We start from the raw sequence: 24,313 nt of genomic DNA, 5'->3' as shown, positions 1-24,313 counted from the left end.
CCACTACCTTCCCACTCGGTCTCTTCCCACCCTCCCCTTCCTCTCTGCTTCTATCCTTCTTCCTACTTCTTCCCCTCCCTTTCCACTTGGGTCTTCATCCAAATGCCATGTCCTTAGTTCTTCCCAGTGTTGTGCCCACATGTGCACATGTGCGTTCATATGTGCGTCCGTGTGTATGTGGAGGACAGAAGTCAACATGGAATATTTTCCTAAATCATTTTTTACCTTCTATTTTTAGTTTCCTACTATAAAGGATCCCCATCACTTGACTAGACTGAGCTGCCGGCAAACTTGGGGGTTACTCGTCTTTACTTCCACAAGCATGTGCACTCTGATTATGTCTGTACAGAAAGAACCATGCCCAGCTTCTTAATGCAGTGCTGGGATCTGAACTCAGGTCATCGTTTCTGTAGCACGCAGTCTTTCCACTATCCATCTCCTTCGCTGATATATTTTGTAGTGTCTGGCATGTGATCGCTGCCTCTGACATAGTTAATGAATGAATAAATGAATGCATCAGCAGAATACGGCTGGGGATGGGTAAGACCCCTAAGACACGTCCCATATAAAGGGCTTAGGTTAGTTGCAGATGAAGCCTAAACACAAAAAGGTAAGGAAGAAAGCAAACGCCACTACCATAATTACCCTGTTTTTGCCCAGGGTCTTGGTTGTACACAATGAAGGAGGGGAATTTGAGGTCAGAGTGGAGACCGCTGTCCCCAAGCACACCCTTAAAATGAGGGAGGAGGTAATTAGGTGAGAGGACAGCCATTTAAAACTTTAAAGGACACTTTTGTAGCTTCTCTCCTTTGCTCTTAGACTTAGGATTTTCCTCAGTTCCCATTTCCAGCCAGAAGACATCTGGGGTTGACAAGAGAAAAATGTTACGTCAGTTTAACTTTATGAGGGTTTTTTTGTTTTTTGTTTTTTGTTTTTGTTTTTTTTTTTTTTTTTTTTTTTTTTTGTTTGTTTTTTGGTTTTTGGTTTTTTTTTGGTTTGGTTTGGTTTGGTTTTTCCAGGAAGCGTTTTCCAACCCTATCTTTCCATGATATTATTTTCTGTAATGCTAGCCCATTTTACCTGCTGTTAAAAGTAAATGGAGGGAAATTATCCGTAATAGCTTTTATCCTTTTTTTGTTGTTGTTGTTTACTGTGACTTCTGTGCAACCGCTATCAGAAACAGAGAGTGTATGAGTATCAGTCATCCTGAGTAATAGTGAAGTGCCGTGTGTTGGAGGCATTAGTGTAGCCTCAGCCATCATGGCTTTTAGTTCTATTTAATAAACAGTTTTGAATACTCCCGGTGCATTATGCCCTAGGGTACAAAGATAGATCCATCTCTTTTTAATTCTAGAAAATGTTTCTCTGTCGTTTTTCTTTCAAATGTCTTTTTCTCTTGCAAGCCCCATTCCCCTCATTTCATTTTTCTGTTATCAACTTTATTAACAATTAGTGTTGCATGTATTTTCAAGTGTTTGAAAAGCAGTACCACCCAACATTATCATGTGGAGGTGCACATGCATATGAGTGTCTGCAGAGGTTAATGTCAGGTATCTTTTTTTAGCTGTGCTTTATCTCCTTTTGAGACAGAGTCTCTCATTTTTACCTATAGCTCTCAATCCAGCTTTGCTGCCTAGTCATTAAGCCCCAGGTATCCATATGCCTCTGCCTCCCTGTCAGTAAGATTACGGGCATGTAATATTACAGCTGGCTTTTTACATGGGTGTTCTGGAGATCAGATTCAAGTCATCGTGCTTGCATGGTACATATGTTACTTACTGAACCATCAGCCTGTGACCCAAATGATCTGTCTAAAGACCAGAATTCACATTTCTTTTGAATGGGATCTGGGCTTCTCCTGCCTTAGAAGGTTGAGCAGAGACCTGACATCAATGTTCTATCTGATCCTGTCTCATGCCACACACTTTGTGTTCCATGTTCTGTGTCATCCACTGGACACCAGACTTATGCTTTCTGCAGCAATGGCCTGCCTTGTCTTACTGTTCACCTTTTCCACTCATAATCCCTCTACTCCGTTTTCCAGCTCTCTCCTCATATACTGGCAGAGCACCTGCTTGCTCTACCAAACTCCCTCCCAAGCTCAGTGACTTCTTAAATACTTTGTTGACAGATTTCTCATGTGATCCCCTAGCATCTTCTCATCAGTGAAACCATGCCACCAAAGGCTGGGTCAGGTGCTTAGTCTTCCCTGGGTTCCCACTGACTTCCTGTCTATTGAGAATCTGAAGAAGTGGCTTGAACATGTACAGTAGATACAATAAGCAGAACATAGAGACACCACTCTGGGTTTGGGTAGAGCTGTCAGGTACTTTCTCAGAGACGCAGATTCACGCTTCAGACAGGTTGTGAGAACTTGAACTCCATGTCCTGTGAATTGCAAGCAAGTAACTAGGTAGAAGTGACAAGGCAGGAACAAGGTTCACAGGAATGACCACAGCCAGATGACAGCAATGAGGAGAAATTCAACAATACAGATACTAGATAAGACCCTGTTAAATCTGAAGCTATGAATTGCTGTTTATTTCCGATGGCAGAAGGAGTAAGAATTCTTACTGTATTTTAATACATTTCCTTCCAAAGAACCATAAAGAAATTGAGTTAAATTGGGTATCGTGTAATTATGCGGAAAACTCAGCTACCAGAACAACCTACAATGTTTAGAAATAATTCAAGTAAATACGACTCTTTAGTGCAACTAAAGTTGTGTTAGTAATTGTAGGAGATTCAGAGAGCTTTGTGTTCAGTGTTCTTGTCTGAATGGCATAGAAGTAATGTCATTTAATCTCTCCTATTGACACATTTTTCCTTTCAATGCAAATTGCTTTTAGTTGATCATTATCATCCAGTTTATAATGAGATATACATTTCTTATCATTTGTGTTGTTTTTCCTATGTTTTAAACTGCTTTTGTATTCACTCTTTGAACCAGATGAATATGTTAGACAGATTATAAAGGTACCATTTATCATTTAAAAAAAAAATGCTAGGGCCAAGAGCATCTTGCCTGGCCGACCAAGGTCATTGAGATAATCAAGGGAAGATGCAGAGCCAGCATTAAGCTTGTGTTTATTGCCCTTCCCTCACCCCTGGGTTTCCACTGGCTTTGGGCCTGTCCCTGTAATTTCACCTCCTTCATCTCTGCTCTTGTGGAAGCCTCTGGCCGCTGACCTCCTAGCTCCTTCTTGACTCCCGTGTCAGGAACCTCTTAGCCTTGCACACATATATTTTTTGGCTCTTCTTTGTGCTGCCAACTTCCCTTGCTGTTCTCAGAGCTGCATCTGAATTGCCATACTGTGTCAAAGCTCTGTGCACTGTGGGATTCACAGTCAGGGGCAGACTCTGCTTCCCCAACCTTCATTCTCCATAGATAGCCAGTGAATATGGCATTTTCCCAGCTGCCCATCACCACCAATAATAATTACTAATGTATTATAAGACAGTAAGTTTTTTGTTCATTGACTTTTCCCACAAATCAGCTTTAAAAATAATTCTGCCTAAAGTCTTCCTGTTACTGTGACTAACTACAGTGTCCTTCTCTTCTGAAAATGGCTTGTTTTATCCTAGGCTAGTCACCTTTGCTTCATTTAAATGACATTCATAAATAGTCATAGAAAAATATAGCTCTTAATGTAATGTGTTTATATATGTATAGTTAGTTATATGTCAGGTATATGTTAGTGCTATGCACGTAATTAGTTCAATGTGACTGGACCAGGGTTCAATGGTTAGTAATCATTTTTTCAGATCAGTGTTTCCTCCTGACGGCTAGCTATGTGTATGAAGAACATTTGTTATACCTCAGAGTAATGCTGTATTTTTTTGAAATACCAAACACAACAATAAAATGTTTCAGAAGACCGAATACCAGCAGTGTTTCTCTCTTATGGGACTCCTATATTGTATGGTATTGGTGGTAACTGATAATTAGTAGGGCAAGGGCCAGATCACTGTGGATGGTTCCACCCCTGGGCCGGTGGACCTGGGAGCAACTAGAAAGTGGGTTGACCAAACCATAAGGTCCAAGCTAGTAAACAGTATTTCTTCAAGGCCTCTCCATCAGCTCTTACCTTCAGGTTCCTGCTCTGAATGGGTTCTTGCCCTGACTTCCTTCAACAATGAAGTGTGACTTTAGAGTTGTGCGCAGAAATAAATCCTTCCTCCCGAGTTGTTTATGTGTATGGTGTTTTATCACAGGAATAGAAACCCTAAGACAAACATTATATCTGACATGAGAACACCACTGGGCTTGGTGTGATAGGCTGAAGGGAGATTATCCTTTTGGAGACCTAAAGACATATTTCAGAATTTAAATTACATTGTAATTCCATGTCAGCTCATTTTATGGCAGCAATGACAAACTTGTGCAGATCAAAATTTTTGTGACCATTGAATGATTGCCAGTAGGGAATTGTCATATAGTTTAATAGAAGGTCCTTTTGTATGGCTTCTCCAAGTAACTTAGGGTTCCATTGTTTCCTCGTAGCCAATAAAATGGGGCCAAATTACACCTTACCTAACAGAAATAATTAGGCTATTAAACTGGCAGGTGGTTTTCCCCCTTGAGGCTTTTTGTTTGTTTGTTTTGCAAGTTACCAATTTATCGATTCAAATCCCTTCATTGTAAGTGGTAGAACCACATGCTCCTAACAGGCTTCCTTGCTTTCCCCACTCTTAGGCCCTGGGCCCCATAACAGGGCCACGGGAGGAGCAGGGATGCAGCTGGCAGCAGCAGTGGAAATGCCACCCAGGAGCCTGGCCTTCCTGGCTTCTTCTCTGCTGGTTTTCTTTTTCTTAGCTTCGTTCTTACAAGGGGGAGGGGAATAGACTGTGTCTCTTTACAACCGGAGTCTCTTGAGGAAAGCCTTCTGCTCATTTAGGCTGAGTAACAGGGAATGAGATTTTCTAGAATTGCTAGGTTCCTATTATAACCATAACTACCCAGAGAGGACAGGCATGTGATTGATGAGAGATGTTATATAGATCCTCATAGCCAGCCAGGACTTAGATGCCAGTACCAGGCCAGGATCTATCCTAAGAAGCCCCAGAGCAAGAATTCTGAAATAACAGTGTTTTCTACCACCATTTTCCAGAGAGGGATATTTAGGATATTTAGTTCATAAGTCTGTGTCATTATACTTGGTGCTTGTAACCTCTAGAGTTTTGAATCTAACTCTACCCTCATTAGTATTTCTGTATATTGAGTAGAAATAAGATTTTCTTTTCCTTTAGGAAACTTATAGCATAATTAAATGCATATAGTTCTTCTTTGTACCCACTGTTTTACTTCCCATCCTAAAATCCCACTCTGCTTAATAGAGTCACACACCAGTTCACTGATTCCGTCACCAAGGGAATAGGTGTTTAGGCAATATTAGAATTTGTCTTTTTAATTTTCACATAAAAAGTTGAAGTATAAATAATTGCTTTCAGGCCTGTGGAGCACAGCAATAATTTAATTAGCTTCCCAAGTCCAAATTAGATGGGTAAAGTTGAAATGCAAGAAATGGCATAGAAAAATACGTTACTTTCTTTCTCAGTGTACTTAACTACAGAGCAATACCCAGATCCTCCCGCAATTAAAGTTCTATAGTGTTTATATAGATACAGTACTCCAGCCTTGAACTGAGGAAGCCCCTGGATTGGGCAGACAGTTTTTAAAAAAGCAAAACTTCTTTTAGTGTTCATGAATATCACTGCAAGAAAATTCTGTGTAAGTAAGTAAGTCAGCACTGTTTCAATTGAGAACAGAAGTTGGTGTTATGGACAAGCATGGTTTTAATAAATTGCTTGCCAGCTGCTACTTTCCCCAGCCAGTGTTGTGACCATCAATAAATAAAACACATTTGCTTCATAAAAAAGATACAGGGACACTTTACAGGGATATATTTTATGGGGATCTACATCTGGGATGTCACTTTCTGTTTTTAGCATAAAGGACAGGAAAGTTCTACAGCCCTTGAGCAGTGTGGTGGTTTTTTTTTTTTTTTTTTTTTTTTTTTTTAATTGTTTCTTGGTTGGGAGCTAGAAACTTCCATGGTTTTGAAGATGGAAGGCCAGCAGAGGCATAGACGTCCCTCTTCAGTTAAACTTGGTTTTTTTTTATTTTAGCAGAACGTAAACATGAAAGCATATTTAACTTCTACAATAAGAATGACTAAGCTCAAGTAGAACACTCCTGAAATTTCTGGCTTATAGATCACTAGCTTCTGTGTGTAGCAGAGAACAGCTCAAGGTGTGTGTGTGTGTGTGTGTGTGTGTGTGTGCACGTGTGTTGAGTTTGTGTGTGTATGTGTGTGCATGTGTGTATTATGTATATGTGTTTAGTTGGAGGGCAGGTTGTGGGGGGTTATCTTATTATCTGTCTGTTTCCTCATGCTCCTCAGTAAGTTGCCTTTTGAAATTTTGGAAGATATTTCCTACCTCTCTTTCCTTGGACATTTTGTTTTTTATATCCTTTCCTCTCATTCCTCTTTTTTTCCTATCAGATTTGTCATACCACCCTTTAGCCTATCCTCATTGAAAGATGTAGTTTTTGCATCTGCTGGGTGATCAGCTCTAAGTAGCCTCTACTAATTTGTCAACCTTATAATTTACTAGATGAGCATAATTAGAAGTCCTAATCAGCTGAGGGCACTTGATATTCTGGTGATTTGGTCCATAATGAACTATTGCCATCTGTCACCTACCAGACTAGAAATGGACAGGGTCCTCTTAGCCACTGATGGAACACTTTAGAGAGATTAAGTGTATCTTAATTATTCAATCAGGAGACTTGGGAGTGGAAATAATATATTCCCTAGTATTTTAATCAGAAACACCTTTTGATTATGAAGAGAGGGGAGTGGTTGTAAAGAGAGAGAAAGATACTGAAAGTGTGAACATCAGTAGACAGACACAGCCCATCATTACTGCCAGCATCCCAAGGAGTGTGACCTTTTGGTTCCTCTACTCAGATAAAACAGAAGTATTTAGAGAGACATAGTAGGAAGAGGAGAGTATACAGCTAAGACATGAGTGTGGGCTGGAGTCATATTGAACTATCTTTAAAACACACAAACCTTTCAATGGATGTAATTTGCAACAAGATTTAAAAGATTAAGCCAAACTTAAAAGTGAAGTTTACAAGTTAAGTAAAATAATAACTAGTTTACTTGTTTCTTGAACCCTATAGGATTTCCTTTGGTAGAGGAAATTGCAGAGTGGTTTTAGGTTGTACACTAATGGATTTGGGCATGAGACACGAGTGTTAACACAGTGAAATCCAACATTAGAAACATCCCCGCCCTCCCCCACATAACCATAGTTCATCTGCTTATTCATTCTTTATTAAGCATCCTCCTTTGAGATATCTTTTGTAGAGTGTACATTATCTCTGTATACACCTTTGGTTTTATCAGTTCTGTTGAAATTTTTTGAGTCTCAACTATGCAAGCAGGAAAGGCCAATCAGATCCCAGACCGAATTTTCTTTTATGTCCATGTCCCCTTAATTTAACCCCTCATTCCATGTTCCTCATTCCACTCAGAAGCACCAAAAGAGAGTGAGTGAATATTTTTTTTTCTCTTGAACTCTAGTGGTCTAATTAGCTGGGATTATAGGAACAATCTCTTGAGGAATCCAGATCTCCTAGACTTAGAACTAGAACTTTCATTGAAAACCTACTGTGTGGTCTCTCTGTCTCTGTCTCTGTCTCTCTGTCTCTGTCTCTCTGTCTCTCTCTCTCTCTCTCTCTCTCTCTCTCTCTCTCTCTCTCTCTGTGTGTGTGTGTGTGTGTGTTTTATAAACTGAGTTTCCAAAAAAATAAGAGTGAGCAGCATCTAGGATAACATATCCTGTTAGAACTCTCCCAATCTTTTCTTACAATGAATTGTATAGCAATGAAATACTACTTGCAACCTTTTTCTTTGTCATTGTTAACATTAACCTTTCATGTATTGATAAAGTATAAAAGACTGCAAATTAATGCAAAAAAAAAAAACCCCACATAATACAACTCAGATATTGGGAATGACCATATATTAAATGACTTTTGAAGGTTTATATTTGAAGAAGTAGCTTTACGTGGACTTGGCAAGGGGGTGGGGGGATGAAGTGGACATTTAGAAATGAAGGTTAGTATTGTTTTTAAAAAGTGAAGCTAAAGTATTCACTGCAAGTCAGTGACAGACTGGTCACCTGTCTGGATTCTTAACCAAGATGGAGAGGGGATAAATGTTTGTGACATAAATATTTAGAATCAGTAGTAACAAAAAGTGGCAGCTGCACTGATACTAAAATTAAGAAAAAAAATATGATAAAGTTAGGGAATCATCGTTAGCAATAAGACCAGAGTGATTCCAATAAATGACTATCATTATTTTATAAAAGGATTATGTTTAAAATAAATATTTTCACAAGCATACAAAGAGAGCATGTCTACCTTTCTTAAAATAAGCACTAAGAGTAAAGTGTTTTCCTAGACTAAGAAGAGAAAAGAATTCCATGGGGTTTACTCTTGGAAGGACAGGGATGAACAAGTCATGTCGAATGCCTTGTACTTGAGCAACAGGCATGCACAAGAAAAAAGTGGTTCTGCTGCCTGAGTCTGGGCCTGGCTCCCAGCCTGGTCTGCTTTCCTCCCTGTAGTCTTGCTCCCATGGTGTAATGTAGCCTGTTATACGTGCAGGACAATCCATGAGCACACTCATACAAAGATTTACTGAGCTTTTCTCTCCTCCTTTCCATGTAGCCCAGGCTGGCCTCAAACTTCAAGGGCAGAGATTACAGGCATGTGCCACTAATTTCAACTTTTCCCCTTTGGGTCTTCCTAAAATCGGTAGCACATTGTAGACCTACTATTTAAAATCACAGGATAAAAATAGAAGAAAGAGAAAATATTCATCACGTATGGTGAGACATAGAATATATAATCAAATGAATCCACACATGTAAAGAATACGATTTAAATATAATTCTACCTTCAAATGTTGTGCAGTTTGATCCCCAGGCCTGAACATGGAGGGTAGAGAGGATGGGATGGAAATATCCACTCAGGTGCACACAGACACTGGGCGGGAAGGCCAGTGACATGGAAAGAGCTCTTCTGGCCTTGGAATTGCAGGCAAATGTATTTGGCTTTGTCATTCTATTTCTCCTCTCTGGCATCAGCCCCTTTTTCCTGTTTTCAAATGCAAATTAGAATGCTCTCTTATCACTGGGCTCCCATGCCTCCTGTATTGAGTGGCCCTGTTGTACATGGGATTGACACATCAACCCAGTGGAAGGGAAATGTGTCTTCAGCTGCAGGACCAGAGAGCATCACTGTTTGTATTCCATTAAGCTAGGCACGCTCTATTGACAGATACTGGGACCACTGGGGCATCGTGGGCATCTCTCCAGGAATCTCCAGCTTGATGGGCCAAATCACTATGCTTTACTGTGGGTCTCTGATAGCGGCTTCTAGAAAGGATCGGTTTGAATCAGCTCTCCGCAGGGTTTCTCATACAATACAGTGCTTTAGAAAGACTGGTTAAGATGCTTCTCCACCCAGAAGCTTTTGATACTTTAAAAGGACATTTTATCCATTGTTTCTCAAATGAGAAGATTTTGTTTTTAAAGAATGCATTCTTTAAGCTCTGTATTCTTTTCCCTGTAAATCTTTTCTGCCTCTTTGGACTTTTTTCTTTTCTTTTTTTCCTTTTTTCTCTTTTTTTTTCTGCTTTGTCCCCTCAAATTGCCCTAACTTGATATTTTACATATTGCTTCATTTTTACAAGCCTCACAAACGTGGATAATTTTGCTTTTGTTTGTTACTCTCTCTTGTTGGCTTAAAACAGCTTCTAAGACTTGCTGCAATGGGGGACGCACTTGAGTTCTGACTCCACAGTGCTTAGTGGGCACAGGTCCTCTGTGGTAAACACGGGGAGTTTAGTGTCGAGCTTTGTTCTCCTGATGAGCTCCTTGAGAGGGGATTGTATGATAAACCAACGAAAGGACCAAGCAAACAGAGGAACTTCCACTGGACAAAAACATGGCAGCCAATATGGGATGTTTGTCCCAGGATGAGGAAGCTCTGTGTGCCCTTCTGTGGGCTGTGTGATTGACTCAGAAACAGTGTTTACTTCATCCAAGGGAAAGCACCCTGAGTAAGCTGTCTTGTCTCAAAATTAACAGGCAGAATCATTCTCTCTCTCTCTCTCTCTCTCTCTCTCTCTCTCTCTCTCTCTCTCTCTCTTTCTCTCTGTGTCTCTCTCTCTGTGTCTCTGTCTCTCTCTCTCTGTCCCTTCCTCCCTTCCTCCCTCATTCTTCCCTCCCTCCCTCATTCTTTCCTCCCTTCCTCCCATAGACATTGAAACACAAGTGCTTAAAATACATTCTTTGAAAAGCCCCAGTAACTTATTAACCAGCGCAGGTGTAGCCCTCATAAAAGCTACCCCACCTCTCTTGAGGCTGCTGGGAATGAAATTTTCATCTCACACATAACATTTTACATTTGTGTAAAATATAAAATGCAACTGTTATATTTAGCATTTTACAGATGTCTCGAAGGTATTAGGATTTAAAGGAGCTTGCCTCTTAATGGCTCGGACTGTTTTCCCTCCCTCTGGAGGCTGGCTGCTCTGACTTGCTGGTTACACCTGTTGATCTTTCTCTCTAGGCTCCCTGGCTTAGGATCCTAAGGTGGCTTTCACTTATTGTTAGTGAGTGTGTGTGCATATGATGTGGGTTTTTGGTGTGCATGTATGTGTGTGCATGTATGGTGCAGGAGGTGTGCATGTGTGTATGTGTGGTGTGTGTGCATGTGGTGTGAGTGTGTGTGCATGTATGGTGCGGGAGGTGTGCATATGTGTATGCATATGTGGGGTGTGTGCATGTGGTATGTGTGTGTGCGTGTATGTGTGTGCGTGTATGGTGCAGGAGGTGTGCATGTGTGGGTGCATATATGGTGTGTGTGCCTGTGGTGTGAGTGTATGCATGCATGTATGGTGCAGGAGGTATGCATGTGTATGTGTGTATGTGTGTGGGGGGTGTGTGTGCATGCGCGTATGTGCACGAGCGTGCGTGCATGAGCTCCAGTCTGTTTGATGCTTTCCCTCCTCACCCTCAATTCTTCTACCCTGTAGTCACTTAACAGCACTGATTCATGGTTGCTGTGCTCTTCAAAGGCCATTTGGTTACAGTCTGAGTATCAGTGTTTAAAATTTTCTGGAAAATTAAACAAACATGCATAGTCTATCTTCTTTAAATTGTCTTTTCAAACACACTTAGATGAAGACAGATAGGCAGTTAGTTTTTTTTTTTGTTTTTTTTTTTTTTTTAATAAGGGTGGATGTGAGGTTTAGGAATGCTGGCTTCAGTTCATTTTAGGACAAAGTCCATTTTGTGATTAAGCTGGATAAACTTTATTTTTTCAAGGAAGCATTTTAAGGTGAAGTAGAAATTACTAGTGTAGTTCATACTAAAAGATGGGGGTATTATTGCAGATAAAGACTTAGGGAGAAACATCTTAAAACATTTTCGAGGCTCCAGTGATGGGAGACTGCAGCCCTGCAGCCATTACATTTCAAACACTTGGTGCAGTATTCTGTACATTCTGAGACCTTTAGTATTTTATTATGGAGAAGCTTTGTGTTCAATGAGCTTGCCTAACCACAGGCGCATATTGGGAGGACTCTATCCGTACTCAGTATAGGCTGAGCTGTGATACTTGGTAGGGCAGATTTAATAAATCTAGTTTTGATTTCTAAGATTCCTTTTCAGCTTAGGATGGGTGTATCCACAACCCTACCTTAAGTACAGGAACATCTGTATACATGTCTGCCTTAGACGAGCCTTCCTTTTGCCATGACTCTGTGTTTTTGATCTGCCTTTCTGTTTCTGGGGACAGTCTAGAAGGTGCACTCAAACCAGCTAGATTAAAGAGGGGATCCCCAAGTGTGGGGGTGAGAGTCCCAGACATTCCCATACCTGGTTGTCCTGCTTTGCGAGTCTCTCTGTGTGTCCAAATGTGTCCTTTTGTCCTTGTTTTGTTGGGTTCACTGTTTCTGACCCTGGGCTTAGGAGTGACCTGACGTTGGTTTCTGTGGACATCTTTTCTTCACCTCTGGACTGTTGCTCTTCTTACTAGCCTTAGATTGCATGCATCCTTTCCCTGGGAGAGGCTTAGTTTATTGCTTATACTCAGACTCCTGGCTCTGTTACATGTCAAGGATGGTCCTTGTAATCTTGCAGTTTTCCTGGTGATATGTGGATAAACATTCTGTTTCCGTATGTCTAGTCTTCAGGAAATGTTCTTTGTTAAACACGAACAAGCAAACAAATTTACGGATGAAGAAGTCTCTAAGATGTCATATGCCTTGAACTTGTTCTTTAAGGAAACATGGTAGATTAATTTTTTTTATAACTTACAGCTACTCTTTGCTAATTATGCTTCCAATTTCTCTTGAGAACAATGAAACGAAAAACTGTCTTTGGATTTTCACATAAGTAAATTTATGGTAAAGGAAAAATGTTTTCTTTCTTGAGTTATCATGGTACATTTCAAGGCTTATAAGTGTTAAAGTATTAAAATTCAGAAGTCACTGAACATTAAACCGTTTACTAATCTGAGCAACCATTTTCTTTTACTTTTTGAGTGTGTTTAGACTTAACTATGTCTAACTGGTAAACACATACAGAGAAATTTTTTCCTCTGACCACTGTAACTTAGCCTTTGTATATGTACACTAGTAACCCTTTGAACAGTAAGATTTAACTTGGATATGAAGAATAAATGTATAACTGAGTAGACACCCAAGGTGAACCTCTCTTCTTTAATCACAGAGTTAACTCCTGAGGAGAGGGCCCAGAAGATCGCCAAAGCCATGCGCAAGCAGTCTTCCGAAGTCAGAGAGAAGTGGGAGAGCCTCAATGCTGTGACTAGCAACTGGCAAAAGCAAGTAGGGAAGGCGTTAGAGAAACTCCGTGACCTGCAGGGAGCGATGGATGACCTGGATGCGGACATGAAGGAGGTCGAGGCTGTACGGAACGGCTGGAAGCCTGTGGGAGACCTGCTTATCGACTCGCTACAGGATCACATAGAGAAAACCCTGGTCAGCACCGTTGCCTTTGACAAAGAATACTTTAAAAATGTGGTGGTGTTGCAAAGAGGACAAATAAATAGACCAACATATAGAAATCATTATAAGGGATTATTATAACACCCACTTCAGCTCCCCACCCAAGTCAGGAATTATGACAGATGTTTACCATACGTATTCTCCCCCAAAAGAAAACCACCAAGGTGGATTTATGATAATTTAGTTTGTTTAAACATTTTTAGAATCCTAATTGAATATTCCTAAATAGTGTAGATTAGGTTTAACCATTTAAAACAAGACAAAACCTCCTCTAAACTTTTTAAGTTCACTTTGTTTTCAGATAGGCCTCCCGTTTCATTTTCTTTTGTTTCCTATTCATTTTTTTTTTTAAAAATCTGTTTATTTTGTAATGATCCCCACAGCCTAGATTTAATAGAATCGTACCCCTGTGGTACAGCCTACAGGTTCTGTCTCCTAGAAACTGGTGTTTGGATTTAAAGGTTTAATAAAAAAACAAACTGCTTTAGTGGGAATTCTCATCTATAATTTCTATCTTATTGTCTGAGTAAATGGAAAATAAATTTAGTTATAAATTCCATTTGTAATCAGGCATTGCCCAAGGTTAAGGATATTAGTTCTATGGTGTAAATCGGCTTTGCTTACTCATTCTACACATTTTCGGGCGGGGGTCTGTGGGGGGGTAGCAAAATTTAGGCAGCAAAAGACACAGATTACAACTTCAGAGAATGCAGGGTTTGTATAGTCGTGAATCACACCAGAGGATGAACACTGAGACAATCAGAAGGGATGAGTCCAACACTATCCATCATGCATGGAGATTTTATTGCAGAAGGTACACACATCTGTTGTTCATAGACACTGGGGTAGCAGTCTTCCTTTATGTGAGTATGGCTGGGTGGAAAGACAAGCTCTGGGAAATTAACGTAATACTCAGGCCAGTTACATGAGCAAACATTTGTGCATATAGACAGAGGAGTAGCAATAGCTAGCATTTCTTAAGGCTGCTTCTTCTGTGCCAAGAACTGTTCTCAGTCAGTTCATGTGGATGTCTCTTTTAATCCCCACACCAGCAACAAGGTGAGGATTATTCCCCCAGGCAAAACTGCAGTTGTTCAAGCCCACACAGCTAGTTAGGTCTAGAGTCTCTGTGATTTTAAATTGCCTTTCTCCTTCACTGCAGAGACCTTTTTCAGTCTAATGTATATAAATACAATCTTGACCAACCTTTTGAATTTAAACTGTCTAAAATTAAAACACTTTTAAACTTTTAAATTTAAAACAAGTGTTAACAAAGAATATAGTGTTCTCCATTTCTGATAATAGATGTGTGTCTGCCTATTCTATAAATTACGTAGACCTCCTTCCAAAACCTACAATATTCCAAAAAACATTTTCCTGGATAAATGTGAATATAAAACTAGCCTAAGAAAAACATAATCATTAGCTTATCAGTGCATCTTTTTCAAATATTGGGCATTTTGTGTATTTTTACAATTTTTTTTTTTTTTTTAAATCTTAGATATTGTGGGTTGTATTTGGGACCTTGTGCATTCTGGGCAAATATAGCACCATTCAACTGTGTGCAAAGCCTTCTTTTTACTTTTTATTTTGAGACAAGATCTTGTTGGGTATCTGGGCTAGTCTTGAACTCACTCCATAGCCCAAATAGACCTTAATCTTGCAGACTTTCTGCCTCAGCCTCCCATGTAGCTAGTATTACAGGCCTTTGACACCAAATCTGGCTTAACTAGTTTTTAAACCCTAGAAAGTCTTTCAGTGATTTACAAAATACAATTAGTATCAAAAATCAACAACTAAAATACCTCTGAATTTGAGTGGGAATTTACCCTTTTGAGTTTGAAAGTATCACATGATAGTTGGGGATCATTAGTGTTGAGAAAAATGAAAATTTGTATCTGGAGAAAAGACCCAACAGTTTGAGAATCGGCAGCCTTAATTAAAGGAATGACTTATCTCTCCAGCCAAATTCTTTTGTTCAAATCTACTTAAGTGGGAGGCTCAAAAAAACAAAAGCAAAACCACAAAAACAAATAGTCTAATGGCAAAGAATAAATTGGATTAAATTACTTTTATATCTTAGGAAGTAAAAATTAAAAGTTCAAAGTCTCACTAAACCAAGTAAAATAAATTCAATGTTTGTAATAATTCATATGTTCCCTAAAGTATATCCTCTCTCTTAGTGAAGCTGTATGGAAAGCAAAAAACTAGATACTAGAAACTGCAAAATATTAGTAAATACGTCAGAGCACAGCTGGAAAATAAAATCTTTAGGAATAATGAAATAATTTCAGCTGCTAAAGTTATCTTTAATAACAATGCTGTTTTCTGCATATACACCTTCTGGTACCAGACGGGTTTGAGACACACACCTGCCAACAGTCTAACGAGCACCTTTGATAATAGCAGATGTTTCTGTTTTTATAGCAGTGAGGGCTACATAGACTCTTACTCTCTTATTGGAAAGTACAGTCAAAACATGATAAATTAGCTTTTTATACAAGAACACATGGTGGTTCTGAAAACCATTTATAACTCTGTTTATTTCAAGCCTCTTAACTTGGAACCTCTTAAAAGGCAAAAGGTAAACTTCCTTGATAGAAAGTTTCCTCATTGCCATAAAAACACCTTGCCATAAAAGAGAAAACAGAGCCAAAAAGACTTTCCTGGCAAATCTCTGTTCATGTTTTCACCTATGACTTGTAACAGAAAATAAAAAAAAAAACAATACAAAACAAAACAAAATAGGATTTTTGCACAGTAGAAATATAAGCTTCTCTATTGTTTCTTAAAGTAAAAGAAAAAATCCTGTCTTGAAATTATGCGTGAAGTTATGTTCAAATTCTAAAGCACCTTTACCATCTGTTGATATAACTGATTGTCATCTAAAAATAGAAACCTATCAAATAGCATGTTAATTTTTAATTTTAATACCTAAAGCTCAAAGGATATTGATTTTTAAATTATGGATGCAGTTTTAGGGTCTTTGAATTTAAATGTGAAAGAGAGCATTAACATATCAAGCTTTAAAAAAAAAAAATCACTGTTAAAAAAGCCGTGGAAACTTTGGAGCTCTAGTGTGTGTGTTCCTCTGTGCCTGAGTGAATCTGAATTGTTTCAGAGTCCACGTTGAAAAGCCCTGTGTCTTCCGCTAACCCACACTTCCCTCTGTCCCCCACACCTGTCCTATTTGTTAGTCCTTTGCACCTGTCAGGCCTATTACTAAGTCACTGTATGTCCAATAACTGGATTTGCACATCGGTCTGCGTGTGCACACTGGACCATCTTTGGATATGTCCAATATCAGTGGGGATAGACAAAACTAACCGAAAATCAAAATTCTGTCCCTTTCCATATTATAACAGGCCATGTGTCTTTTGGGTGTTCCTTTCTTCTGACTTCCTTTGATACACTGGTGTCTGCTGAGATTGGAACTAGATCATACTAAACACCTGGTGACTTCATGTCTACAGATTCAAACAGAGTTCATACGCTGCTGTCTCTGGCAGACCTGTTTTTCATGTTGGTTTCTGGCTTTCTGTCTCTTCTCCTGTGATTTGTTCTTCAGCTCTCCTTTGCACATAACCACATGCCTTTAGACATAGTCAAGAAATTAAAAACACTAAAATATATATTCCCTGATTTACCACTGAAAAAATTTGATTCCTGAATATTGGGTTTTAGCAACCATTATAATTCGGGATAGGTTTTAGGAGAGGCAAAATTTTATCCCTGTCTTCTTGGAAAGCTGGTTAACTATCCTAAAATCTGACATCAGACAGAGGAACAAAAGAGGTAGATTCTGTTGTTTACTGTAATATCAGAAAAACAGCAAATGAATACTACTGTGTGTGTTTGTGTGTGTGTCTATGTGTCTGTGTGTATGTCTGTGCATGTGTGCCGGGTTCTAAATGTAGGTAGGTATCTCTTCTCAACCAGCTTCTTCTGTGGGACAGGCTGAATGTGAATGCTTACAAAGGCTAAGAACTGAAATCTGAGATGTCCAGCAGTGGGGTTGGAATAGCTCTGAACTGTCACAGTACCTATTCCGTGGCATGTGGCTCGTGGTTTGCATGTTGTGATATGTTGGCTGAAAGTCATAGTGGGGCTGGTAGCACTGAACGAGACGTCCCAGGGATGCTGGGAAAGGGCCTCCAGGCAAGGCTGCAGAGGAAAATCTCCTAGCTAAGGCATTTCAGGATCCAGGTGATCTGGACAAAGAGTGGTCAGAGAAAGCCAACCAATGCTTTAAACAGGTGGAATTCTGTGGAGAACGGAGGCCATGAATTTATCATTATGCTGTTGGCTCTCATTGGCTCTAAAGTCTAGCTTCCCCTTCATAGGTTCGCCCAGGACATACACTTTTTACCTGTCTGTTCTGCACCCAGAGGTCGTAGTTCAGTTCCGAGACTCATCCATAGCTTTTCCAATATGCGCTGGTCTTCCTGTCCCTCCTGTAAGCACAGTCTGTGATCATATTGGGTTCTGGGAGACACAGAGCTTTTCTCTCCAGTATCTAATAATAACCATAGGTTAGTAGTGAGAAAAGCTACTTTTTCTTGACACCTAGTTGAAGCATGACTGAGTTCAAGTCAACTTGTTGCATCTGGTGGATTAAAGGAGTAAGGCAGCCATGCTATACTAGGAACAGAAAGTATGAGAGTGAAGAAGAAGCAAATGGACCATGCAACAGTAGTCCCATGGTTTGCACATAATAGACCAGACAGAAATGTTTAGTGTCTTAGTTGTGTTTGCAACTTGAGTTTTTCTCATTGCCCGCATTCTTAAATGCTCAGGGAGTCTCTGCTGTATACGTTAATCCAGGCCTGATCCAGTCAGCTTCTCTACTCGACAGCATCACGTTGGCCTTCCCAAGGTCTTCAGTAGGAAGATGACAACTCTGGCTTTTGAGGAAAAAAAAAATGTCACTTTCTGGTGACATTCTAAAATAATCTGTTTCTACCAGGCATTTAGAGAAGAAATTGCACCAATCAACTTAAAAGTTAAAACAATGAATGACCTGTCCAGTCAGCTGTCTCCACTTGACCTGCATCCATCTCTAAAGATGTCTCGCCAGCTGGATGACCTTAATATGCGATGGAAACTTCTACAGGTATCGGCTTAGCCCCTTCAGAATGCTATCTAACACTGCATAAAGAATACAGAACAGGAATGGAGATGTTAGGAGGCTGTGCAATGGTTGATTTGCATTTAGTTTCTTAGTGTAACAAGTCTTTGCATTTGTTTAAGCTTGAAAAACACACCTTAGGATGTGCACAAACAGAAACACTTGGATGGTCTTTAAAACCTGCCTCATTTTTAAACCACACATTATCCCGCCTCTCTCTTTACTGAAGGTATTTGATAACGAATTTAGCAAGCAAGTATTTGTCTTTCTGTATCTTGAAAAGAAAAGCATCATTTACTTATGAGTATGGATTTTTTGTCATAATTTGTATTTAAATTATATATACTTGTAGAAAATTACACAAAATCCAGTAAGTTGTGGCAATTGTAACCTCTAGTCTGCCACAGAATCATTTGTCCTGTCATGACTTATAAAGGAATGATTTTTCTTACCTTCATTATGTGTTCTTTTTGCTTTGGAAAGTTACAAAGCTTTTCTTCTTTCTCTTGACATTGTTCGCTGTGCAGGAGCCCTCTTAGTTTACAGAAAGCACACCTGCACTTAGCTTCTAGAACCAACTTTCCCAAGGCAATTGTTTCAGTGGCTCTCGACCTTACTTGTAGACTACGGATTTAACTGAGCCAGGACTCATGAGTGTTCCCGGGTGTGAGCGTTGCCTGACCACTGCCCATGCCAGGGAGGAGTTCACGGTACAAAAGATCTGTGACACATTCAGTCTCTGCCTGCTAGGAGTCAAAACAGCTATGCTTTTTTGCTGAAAATTAGCAGGGGAGGCTGTAACTAGAAAAGTAACAGTAAATAATTCTGACTAGTTTCTCTACAATAGATGCAACAGTTAAGACAAATGTGCAAGTATGATTTTATTCGCAAAGTGTGATACATTTTAGGTTATAATATGTTTCTTGGATTCCCCAACATCAAAATGCACAGGGAAGTCACTGAGATTGGGCTCGCTAGGTAAATGCATTTGCAGACACCAGAATTTGTTCCCAGCAACCCACATGATAGAAGGAAAGGACCAACTCCTAAAGGATGCTCTGTGGCACCTGTGTCCCTCCCTCCCTCACCCCACTTCACGTAGAAGACATGAATGTCAATTAATTTTCTTTTAACTTAATGGTCCATGTTTTCTGAATGAAATTGAAAATGTGAGATGTGAATATTTCATATTTGACAGTCTTTCCTATCCTTGTGAAGAATGTCAATAATCTGAGAGTGGTCAGGCCAAGCATATTAAATTTGTAAGTGCTCACAGAGATGTCTGAACCTTTTTCTTTTTGCTTCTGCCCTATTCCTCTGCCTCATTATCACTCATTGTACTCTTTGGAAGGTTGCTCTTCCAGTCTTCCTTGATCTCCTTTTGCTTTGCCTCTGTGTCTCCATCTCTAAAGATGTCAGGTTACATGTTAGATATGATGGGAACATGCATTCTTCCATCCTTATCTTTGATGCCGGTACCTGCTAGAGTTCAAATATCAGTCCTGGATAAGCAAAGGAAAATCCACGTTTCCTGGTGGAAACAGTGCTGTTAAATATCAAGAATAGCAGCCCACTTACTCATAAAATACGACATTTGAGCATTTCTCATCATGAATAAAGCGGACTCTAACACAATTTTGCATAGCTGACCAGGAGAAAACTGAGCTGTCCAGTGAGCTAGACAGATACAAGTTTTATTTACAGTGAGCTGAAAATGAAATTGTCCATCCAAATGGAACAGCGTACCAGCACTGCAGAGACAAATAACAGGGCCAGGGAAATGGAAATGTCAAAAGGCTGTGTGCGACTGTTGTTCATTTGCATTTGGTTTCATAACTGTTTTTGTCATGTGGCACAGTAACCATAGAATTTGCACTAACAACCATAGAAGGGAGTCATGTGCTGGGATACACTGGTTACATACTACAGCCATGAGCAGGGACACTCCGATGCTCAGAGGCTCCTCTTTGTTTTGATAGAGACCATCAGATGCAAACTTGTAGGAAAATCAGAAGATGTTTCACACCCAGCTTTCTGTTTTCTCTCTTCTGTCATTTCACATAGTCATTTTTTTTTATCTATCTTCCATCAGTCTGTCTACCTTCATACCTGTTCATCAATATACACCTATCAATCTGTATAAAAAACTATAGTCTTTCTAACTGCCTGTCTCCCTATCTGTCAATCTGCTCATATCTTTATCTTTAGAGTTCTCTAAGCTCTATTTCCCACACAATCTCTGTGGCACTTTTATCATCCTTTTTATAAAAGAGGGATGAGTAAGGGCTCCTCCCAGGGCCCCATCCTAAGCTGCCTTAGAGGCACGCTTCCTGTGGTGAAGTGGTGGAGAACAGTGTTAAGGTAAGGCATAGCTATGGCCTCCGATAGCCAAGGCGTGACTGACTATTCATGTTGTTCTGACTAGTTGTGTCCTCAGGTCCTTCCTTGTGTCTCGCTTTCTTCATCTCTAAAGTGATAACCATAATAATATTTAGCTAATGTGGTTATTGTATAGATTTAAGGTTCATATAGTTTAGAACCATCTCTGGCTTTCTTTACCATTAATTAATGTCACAATATGATTTTCAGACTACTGCATTAATAAGTTTTTTGCTCAAGCAGTAACAAATCCATTGAGCAACAGCATCGCTTGATAAAGTAATGAAGTCAGGATATTTTGAACACTATTGTCTTGAAGTCAACGTTTCGTCTGGCTTGTGCCTGTGTGCAGGTTTCTGTGGACGATCGCCTTAAACAGCTTCAGGAAGCGCACAGAGACTTTGGGCCATCTTCTCAACACTTTCTGTCCAGTAAGTCTCAATAAATTTGAGTGATCTTGTTTAATTTGAATGAATTAGCAAGTTCCTTCAGTCCTGCCCAAGAAGCTATATCTTCGCTCTAACTATACTTTAAATAAATACATATTTAAAAGACAGTATTCATGAAATATTACTGCTTATGTAATACAGTATGCAAATTGGTAAATCTTCAAAGGAAAACCAAAGTAAATTTGTCTCTAGATATGTTTTCTCATTTAAACATTGGTTATGATAACATATATGATATTTGTCATGCAAAGGTTATGAATGTTTCATACCAAAATTTTATGCTGTAAGATTTTTAATTAGTTCATATCAATTCTCTCTATATATATGTATACTTAGTTTTTTTCAAGCTACACATGCATTTTTAAATCACTATATAAATACTTAAATGAGAAAATGTTGGTTTACTAGACTCAAGGTATTCATCTCATGGGCACAAAGGTAGGTTTAATGGAACATCCCCAACTGGAATTTTTAATTTTATGTGTACTTCATGAAGACTTTGGTAAATAATTTTGAGCCTTTTTTAAACTTGCCATTCACTTCTGATGATAATTAAGAATGCCGAATTTTGAAATTCCCAAATTGAATTTAAATGTTAACATTGTCTTTTACTAGACCTGAGGATTTTTGAAACTTCATTTCTTGATCTCTGTATACATATTTCCTCAGATTGCCTCAAGAATTAAATGCAAAAGTGTATCCTGTTAGACAAAGTACCCAACTCACACCTTGGCAAGGATACTTTCAGCACATATTAATGCCTTTCCTTTAATTTCCTATGGGAAGTATATGAAAAAAAAACAAGTTGTAATTTAATTAAATTTAAGTAAATTTTAAGCTCAAGGCCAAGATACTTCTCAATTATGGAAACTCTTATTTTCTCTGAAACCACAGAGAAAGTTAAAGTCAAACTCCATGTCTCCTGATTAAGTTAATTCCATTAGTGTTTTGTCTTAATATTCTCTCTCTCTCTCTCTCTCTCTCTCTCTCTCTCTCTCTCTCTCTGACAAAGGATTGAGGGCCAGGCTTTATTTACTTTTACATTCTTGTGAAGTCAAATTTGTTGATTTCTGTCCCCTACCTCTAAGACTTACTCATTTTCAGCTCCTAAACTCAGCCTGTAGGTCTTTATCTCTGAGTGATGTATAGCCCTTTCTGGTGGGTAAGGATGGAGGGTTTTTTTTTTTTTTTTTTTTTTTATGTTTAACATATGGATAGCATTATTGTTAAAATAAATAGCCTCTTGTTATACTCATTAGATATTAAGTATCATATATTTTAAATCCTGTAGAGTAACTAAGGCCAAATTAAAGAGGCACTTGTAAGTAATTTAGACTCTATATTTCAAATGATGAATTTATCTGCTAATATTGACGGAACCTTACTATATTGACAACCTCACCCATGGAAATGTAGTTCATGTTTCTTCAGTCATGAAACATTGCAGAATAGCCATACATATACTTCATGGTGCTCAAGCATATGGCCTTTGAGTGTTCAGCTGACAGTTCAGGAAGCTTGGTTATTCAAATTAAAGTAATTATTAAATAAATGAAGGAGTGTGAGCAAGCTTGCAATTAGTACATTTAATAATTCTTATCCCTTGCTGCTTACGGTCTTTGGCTTTGATTGTGTTTCTTGGACTTTATCCGTGCTTATTCAAGAAGCCTGTTCCATGAGACAAGTAATAAAACCTGACTTATTAGCCTGGTGCCAACATTAAATGATGCTGGCTCTCATTTTTTTTGGCATACATGATTTCTCATTTCCACGTCTGTTTGGGAACATCTATGGACATAGTTAGAAAGATGAGGGCTTGCCTTTGATCTAGACCAGTTGTTAAGGAGGAAGTTTGCTGAACTAATATTTGGAAAGGTGTGGTGGTATCTGAACTGCACCAGTTTGGGAAGGACTTTGAGCTGCTGCTTCTTCTCCTCCTCCTCCTCTTCCTCCTCCTCCTCCTCCTCCTCCTCCTCCTCCTCCTCCTCCTCCTCCTCCTTCTTCTTCTTCTTCTAGAAGACCTCATATCATAAGACTTTCTTCTTCCTTTCTTCCTTCCTTCCCCCTTTTTTTTTTCAAGATTTATTTACTTTTTTTAAGTATATGAGAACACTGTTGCTGTCTTCAGACACACCAGAAGAGGGCATTCAATCTGATTATAGATGTTTGTGAGCCATGCTGAGAATTGAACTCAGGACCTCTGGAGAAGCAGCCAGTGCTCTTAACTACTGAGCCATCTCTCCGGCCAGTGGGCAGCTATTTTTAACTCTGCGTATTTAGCTTCTTCTCTATCCAACAGAACGTTGGTGTGTGGATCTTGCTACATTTTCAAAATAAAATATGGATTTGGAATGCTTGGCAGAGTTTAGAATGTTGCATATTTGTAAGATATCAATGCACCAAGAAATTAAGAAAAAAAAAAAAAAACCATAGTGACATATGTCTATGTGAAGGTCTAGAGACAGTTGTAAAATTTCATTTTAATTTACCTGGTACCTTGCTTAGCAAAATTCCTCTGGTTCTAAATTCATTAAGTTTTTAAATAATTGATTTACTAAGACAGTAATGTATCTTTGCAAGTAATCAGTAAAGAGAGTTGTGAAAGGTAAGTACTTCCATTAAAAGGCACAGTATCTCTATCATGCCAAACATCTCAAACATACTACAAACATGGAAAACTGTTTTTTAAGTATTTCAGATGAAAATAAGTATCTGATATTCTTCTTAGATGATCTGCTTGGCTCATAAAAAAAAAAAAAAAAAAAAAAAAAAAAAACTTTTGCCTATTTTTATGTTAAATTTTTTTCTAAAAACTTTTTATAATTAAAGTTGCTTGAGTGCCATCTGTTCATAATAGCTACACCCCTACAAATATGGTGCAAAGTGAAGGATACCATTAGTGATCTAGAATTCCGTCTGGAGAATTGTTGCTTTAATTCTGAATATACAGTGTACAGGGAGCACCCTTTGCAGATGGCACCGAGTTCTGCGTTGTGATGTTTATGAACAAGAAGCTGATTTTGTGAAAGTGTTTTCATCAATAGGGTCTGACAGAATCAGCTCTGGAAGTTGAGTCTTGGTTCTTTTCCTCACTTCACATGAAGTTTAAGGCTGTCCTGCTTGGGCTCCTGCTTTTCTTAATTGCAGGGATCCAGCTTAGAGCCAGAACGGGTCCCTCAAGATTTGCTATGAAATGTGTTCATTTGTTTTACATTAAGGTGTAAGGCTTGCTGCTTCCA

The 24,313-nt window shown here is 39.0% G+C and overlaps 1 protein-coding gene across 12 annotated transcripts in view; it reads left to right on the top strand.

Moving 5' to 3' along the window:
* Utrn (utrophin) overlaps window positions 1-24,313 on the top strand; it is a 493,014-nt gene that overhangs the window by 384,101 nt on the left and 84,600 nt on the right. For all 12 annotated transcript variants that reach the window (XM_076926858.1, XM_076926860.1, XM_076926859.1 and 9 more), the window contains 3 exons: window positions 12,823-13,091; window positions 18,085-18,231; window positions 20,978-21,056. In XM_076926858.1, the coding sequence (XP_076782973.1) occupies window positions 12,823-13,091; window positions 18,085-18,231; window positions 20,978-21,056 (495 nt within the window). The remainder of the gene's footprint in view (window positions 1-12,822; window positions 13,092-18,084; window positions 18,232-20,977; window positions 21,057-24,313) is intronic.

Source organism: Arvicanthis niloticus, chromosome 28 (genome assembly GCF_011762505.2).
Source record: "Arvicanthis niloticus isolate mArvNil1 chromosome 28, mArvNil1.pat.X, whole genome shotgun sequence".
NCBI classification, from domain to species: domain Eukaryota; kingdom Metazoa; phylum Chordata; class Mammalia; order Rodentia; family Muridae; genus Arvicanthis; species Arvicanthis niloticus.
This window is presented reverse-complemented; position numbering and strand designations above follow the sequence as displayed.